A 6,288-nucleotide genomic window follows, 5' to 3' on the forward strand; every position below is an offset into this window, starting at 1 on the left:
TAGCCAAGTAATAAAGACTGTCCAAGGTCTCTCACCGGAAGTCTATTGACAGGAATTGTGCTCTAAAATTATTGGGCTACGGGGGGAATTTGTTTTGTTTTTGGTGTTTTTGAGACAGGATTTCTCTTTAACAGCCTTGGCTGTCCTGGAACTAGCTTTTGTAGATCAGGCTGGCCTTGAATTCACAAGAGATCCACCTGTCTCTGCCTCCCAAGTGCTGGGATAAAGGCGTGCGCCACCACCGCCTGGCAAAAGAAATCTTTACATGAAGGCACAGGAGATGATGTTTCTTTTTTTGACCCAGTTGAAGGGTACCAAGTCCTTTTGCTCTCTTTTTTTCCCCTTCTCTCTCATTTAGCAATCCCTATATAATGATAATCAAGGCACAGACTATGTGACTGGCCTTCGCTGCCTCTCTGAAATGGGAAAGACAGACGTGTTTATTGAGATGGCTGTGAGGGCTAAACCAGATAATTTATGACTAGGCCCACAGATTAGGTGATGACTGGAGAAACTTAGATGAAATCCCGAGTGTAGGAACCGGAGTTAGAGGCCTTGGTCTCTGGGTAACTGTCCACTCCGATGGACTCAGACCCCACATCAGCTCCAGTACCTGCAGCTGGCCTTTAGGACATGCAGCCTTACCCAAGGTTTCCCCTCCACCCATTCACAGCCACAGAAACACGTAAGACAGTTTATTAACAAAAGGTGCATCGGAAATGCAGCATCTGGAGCGCTCTGCGTTCTAAGGGCTGAACTGTCTGCGTTACAAACCCTGGACCCTTGTCAAGGAGTGGAGCCGGCAGCAGTCAGTCTTCAAAAGTTCCTCCTCCCCCAGCTCTGGCCAAAGAGGGTGGGAACAGATGAGTCTAGGGCAGTGGGACAGGCACCACCACAGTCACCAAGTGGGAAGTGGCTCATCCTAGGGACAGACACCCAGGTCTCCTACAGCAGCCCAGTCGGGAAAGTGGAACCCATCAAAACCATGACAGGCAAAAAACCCCTCCCAGGATGTCAACTGTGAAACAGATTATACATAAGCAAGGGTTGACTGCCTCGGAGGACAGGTGTGCAGGCATTGTCACCTTCTGTAGAAGAGCAAGCAAATGTTCAGCACCACTGAAGACCCTGCTAGGGCCTCCTCTACTGAGACCATTCTACTTCCTCTCTCCTTTCTCCAGCCAGGCAAGGTGCAGCTTACAAAATCCACTGGACCGTGGTAACGGGATATCCCTGGGAGTGTGGGACGCTGTGCAGGAATCTGGCCTCTACCTGAGAGTACATGGCTCAAATCTAGGGCAACGAATGAGGTCTGTAGATCCCTGGGATCCCTTGCAGACATGGGGCATCAATGTTTCCAAGAGTCTAAGCCAGGCTCACACAGCCTGCAGCTCCCCCTGCAGGCGACTGAGTTCCTCCAACTCCTGCTTGTGACGATCTGTCTTGTGGGCCACCAAGGATCGGTAGAAATGTAGGGCAAAGGCCATAAACACCAGTCCCACAGGTACCATGATTGCTGTGGAGGCCATAGCTGCCTGCCAACCTGGCCCATGGGCACCACCACACACTTGTCGGGGTGGACAGGCTTTGGAAGGCTGCTGTGGTGTGGCTACAGAAGCAGATAAAGGAGTGAGGTTGGAAGGTAAACTAAGGGTCACCGGTGGCACCTGGGACATAGGTACCACAGGAGCTGGTTTGTTCATGGGTGCCCCAATGGGCACAAACTTGACCCAGCCCACCAGAACAACTTCAGCTAGGAAGAGAAAAGTGCCCAGGGCAGTGGAGAAGCCCCAGGCCAGCTCCACATATCGGTGGAGTCGCTGGTGCGGTGACTGATGGACAGAGTTGAGATTGTGGATGTTGCTCACGGCTTCGATGTGGGGCAGCAGGCACGTGGAGACCATGAGTGCAAAGAGGTGCACGGCTACCAACACGGTGGTGCAGGCACTGAAGGCCACTAGCAAGCCTGGGGGGTATTCATGGTCACTTTCCAGCTGCACCTCCACCATGGCCACCTGTGGGCACAAGAGGGAGACATAAGTCTCTGTGACAGCTTCATCAGGTGTTTGCTTTTGCCTGTTGAGCAAACTTAGAACAGTGCCTAGAAGAAGATACTCAGCTGCCCCTGCCCACCCCACCCACTTTCTTTGAGTAGGGTCTTACTGGTTGTGTGTGTGTGTGCCTATGTGGGTTTTTGGTTTGGTTTGGTTTTTTCGAGACAGAGTATCTCTGTGTATCCTTGGCTGTTCTGGAACTCTGTACAACAGGAAGCTGGCCTCAAACTCAGAGGCCTCAAACCTGCTTCGCCCTTCCAAGTGCTGGAATTAAAGGCATGTGCCACCTCTGCCCACCTGTTTGAAATTTGCTAGGCAGCCCAAGTCAAGCTGAAACTGATCCTCCTGCCTCAGCTTTCCCAAGTGCTGGGAAAAGCCACCATGCCTTTCAGTCACTCACAGCCCTAACTAAAAGGCTCTGCTGTGTCCTGTACTTTGAGTTCTCCACCTCACCATCAAGCTAACATTTTTCTGAGTTTTTACCTGGTTATAACATACGGGTTAAAAAAGCACAGACTCAGGTAGGAGAAATGGCTCATCAGTTACAAGCACTGGTTGCTCCTCTAGGGGACCTGGGTTCAATCCCTAGCACCCACATAGTAGCTCACAACTGTAACTCCAGTTCCAGAGGATCCATGACGCCACGCAAGCACATGGTGCAGGCAGACAAAACAGCCATACACATGAAATAAATAAATCTTCAACAACAACAACAAAGCATAGACTCAGAGGCTGGGGATGCACTTCAGTGGTAGGGCCTTGCTTAGCACTCACAAGACTCTAGGTTCTGTCCCCAACCCACAAAAAGTGAATGAATGAATGAATGAATGAATGAACAAAGAAAGCACACTCAGGCTGGTGTGGTGACACATTTATTAGCTCACCATGTGGGAAGCTAAAACAGGCAGATCTCAGACTTGAGCAGCCTATGCTACATATTGAAACTTTGTTTCCAAAGAACCCAAAAGTGCCTTTAAACTCGGAGCTAAAGAGGCGCACCTAGGGCTACTCAGAGACCCTATCTATATTAACAGTGGTGGCACAGGCCTTTAATCCCAGCACTCAGGAAGCAAAGGCATACAGTCAGAGGCCAGTCTGGTCTACAGCATGAGCTTTAGGATAGCCAGAGCTACATAGAGAAACCCTGTCTCAAAATCTCAAAAAGAAAAAAAAAAGTTACAAAAGCCCAAAACAAAACCTCTCTGGACCACAGGGATCCATTCTTAGCCCTACAATCTGTAATCCCCACACCCCAACACTCCATTAGTCCAGACTTGCCTCAAATTCACTATCTTCCTGTTCAGTGAGTAGGATTACAGTTATGTGCTACCTTGGCCAGCTGTGTAATCTTTGAGCAAGTGCCTCCCTCAATTTCCTACCTGGAAAAGATAAAATAAAAATGTGGATAGTAGGCTCGTTGAGAATGTTCAGATAATACACATTAGCTGCCACAGAGACAGCCAGGCACGGACCAAGCTCTATTAGAGCTGATGCTAGCCTCCAAAGCACTGAGAAAAAAGTTGCCAACTCCTAAAACTGACGAAGCTTCATATGTTTCCAAGTCAATCTAAAAACTCAGCAGATCCAGTGACATCAGGTCCACATTCAAATATTTCAACTATCCAAACTGAATCACAGCTGCTCATTTCTGACAGGTCAGGGGTCGCCTGGCCGTATGACTCCACCCAGCCGGCCTGGGCTTTGCAAACATTAGAGCTGATGTACAAATTTGGGCTCTAAAGCCAGGCTGCTGAGTCAAAATCCTGTCCCTAGCTGGTTGGGCCCCAACATCTTGGACCTTGTGTCAGCTGAAAAGCTGACAATCTAGTCACACCTACTCCACACATACTGGACCTGCTAGAGTGTTGAATGCTTGTTGAAAAAGGATTTTGTGGAGCCCAGGTTAGCCTAGAAACTCTCTGTATAGCCCAAAGCCTTGCTTTTCCTTTCTACCTCAAGTGCTGGGATTATAAGTGCGTTCCACCATGTCTAGTTTCTGCTGGAGAATGAACGTAGGGTGTCCCGAAGGGTAAACACTCTACCACCTAGGCTACATCCATAGCCTTTGGATACAATTTATATACTCCTAATCTATCTCAGACCACCTGGGGGTTAAGAGGATTTCCCCTCATTTCTGTGTAAGGATCTGGAGATTTGTACTGGGCCTAGAAGAGAAGGTGCAGGACAGCAGTGGCGTTAAGAAAATAACGTGGAATATTTTGGGAAATTGGGCCATGGCAGACAGTAGGCAGGGGTTTTCACACACAGGGATCTGGGCCAGCCTTAGTTCTGGTTTCTCCCAGGGGTCTGACCCAGTCTTCTCTCCTCAGGACTTGGGCAAGTCCCTGCTCCCAAACCCACACATCCAGCCTGCTGATCCTCAGGGCTGCCATCCCAGTGATCTGCAAGATCCACAGACTGAACGGGCTAGGCTCCCTCAAACTTTCCAGTGATGACGGGGAGTCGATTCCTTACGTCAGATGTCATCTTCACCAGACAAAGTGGGCTTCTCTGGGGAGTCTGAGCCCCTCAGAAACACCACAGACCAAGAACAACCTTTAGGTTAGGTTTTTCATTCAGTTACCAAGGTTGCAGAACAAAGGGAGGTAGTAAGCCAAGTTACTTCTTATGACCTCACCTGAACTCCCTCCAATGTCTTAAACAAGGATACATTGAGGATGTCCTCCCTCCAGGCCGGCTCTCTCCTCCCCTCACCACCCTCCAATCCCGTGAAGAAAACTCAACCTAGAAGAGATTCACTCTACACCCTTCCCCTGCTGAGTGCCCTGTCAAAACATCAGCTTCCCCCCAGGTCACTTAGCACGTTGCTCTGAAGTTCCTCTAAGTGGAGCTCGTCCCGACACACCTAGCTCTAGGGGGTCTCCGGAACACTTCCAGCTCCTCCTGGACAAGTTTGGCAAATCACAGAGGCAGCAACCTCAATGATCTCACAACTTCCTACCGACGGCAACGGGAGTGGAGGTCGGCTCAGGGTCGCACAGCTGGTCCTAAGTAGGGAGGAACCAGGACACATCTGTGTTCTGCACCCTGGAATCTTCTTCAGTCCCACTTCCTGAGGCCGCTGCTGGGACCGTTAGTTGATATTATCCTCCCACACAAGCGGTTTATCAGACTTCATTCATCCTTAGCTCCCTGGCCAGCTTCCTTCCCCAGCAGCTTCCTCGCCGGCTTCTTACTTTTCGGGGCAACTGTAGCATTCCTGAGCCTTCTGAGAGGTGGGGGCATCTTTCATGCCTCAGCCCTCTTCCCCTGACCTGGCTGACAACAGCTCTCATTCAGCTCGACTTGCCTTTCAACTCTCGCGGACTTGGTAACTAAGCGACTTCTGTGAGATCAGACCTTTTCCCCCACCAGTCTGCTGTAGCCGACCTCTTCATTCCCTTCTTCCGTGACACCCCTGGGATCGATCTTTCTCAGTCGTTTATATTCTTAAGCCTGTGCCTACGACAACCCTGTCCCTGACATAAAGGGCTTTTCCCAGTCCCTTGAGATTTCGCTCCTTCCATGACGCTAAAGAAACCCTTCTATTTCGTCCGGCACTCCCTTGGGACCCGTTTTCTTGCCTCCTCGACCCGGAGCCCACCCCGTGCCTCGCCCACCCCGTGCCTCGCCCACCCCGTGTGCCCCTTCCCGCCCCTCACCATGGCGAAGCCCGACAGCAGAGCAGACGTGCGGCTGGAGGCTTTGAGTTTAGCCCGGCTGAGGTAGAGGCGGCGCCAGCTGAGCGCCCGCAGGGAGTGCTGGCTGGCCCCCATAAGGTCCAGGTAGCCGCGGTGCACGAACTCCCGATAAGTGGCCGAGCCCGCGGGGCTGTCCACCTCCGGGTTCAACGGGGCCTGTTCGCCCGTGTCCCCCTCGCCGCCCTTCATCCTGAGAACGGCTACTCCACCAGCGCCGACCGTCACGGAGGAGCCGAGGCGCCTTGGGACCCCAAGAAGGGCTGGTCCAAGCGCGGGCGGGACCCCATCTCTGCCAACCCCAGCAGAGCAGAAGCTGGTGTCTGTAAGGCCCCGGGACCAAGCAGGAACTGGGGCAGGGGCGGAGCCCCACGACCACATGATTGGGTGGAGCCGAGACCGAACCCCAGCAATCTGGCCCGTGGGCAGAGATCCCGAGGGAACCCCACGACCCAGGCCACCAAAAATAGCCCAGTGCCTTCGAGCTACCAGGGTGAACGCCCACAGCTTCCGTCTGGAAATTCGCCGACTTCAGA

At 51.9% G+C, this 6,288-nt stretch overlaps 1 protein-coding gene across 1 annotated transcript; it reads right to left on the reverse strand.

The window, feature by feature from the left end:
- Positions 1–680: 680 nt before the first annotated feature.
- On the reverse strand, positions 681–6,084 carry Orai3 (ORAI calcium release-activated calcium modulator 3). The gene is made up of 2 exons (XM_057778271.1): positions 5,717–6,084; positions 681–2,015 (listed from the first exon to the last, which is right to left on the reverse strand). The coding sequence occupies exons 1-2, from the start codon at positions 5,942–5,944 to the stop codon at positions 1,377–1,379; spliced, it is 867 nt and encodes a 288-aa protein (XP_057634254.1). The 5' UTR covers positions 5,945–6,084; the 3' UTR covers positions 681–1,376.
- Between the last annotated feature and the right edge of the window lie 204 nt (positions 6,085–6,288).

This window comes from Chionomys nivalis, chromosome 8 (genome assembly GCF_950005125.1).
Source record: "Chionomys nivalis chromosome 8, mChiNiv1.1, whole genome shotgun sequence".
Classification (NCBI taxonomy): domain Eukaryota; kingdom Metazoa; phylum Chordata; class Mammalia; order Rodentia; family Cricetidae; genus Chionomys; species Chionomys nivalis.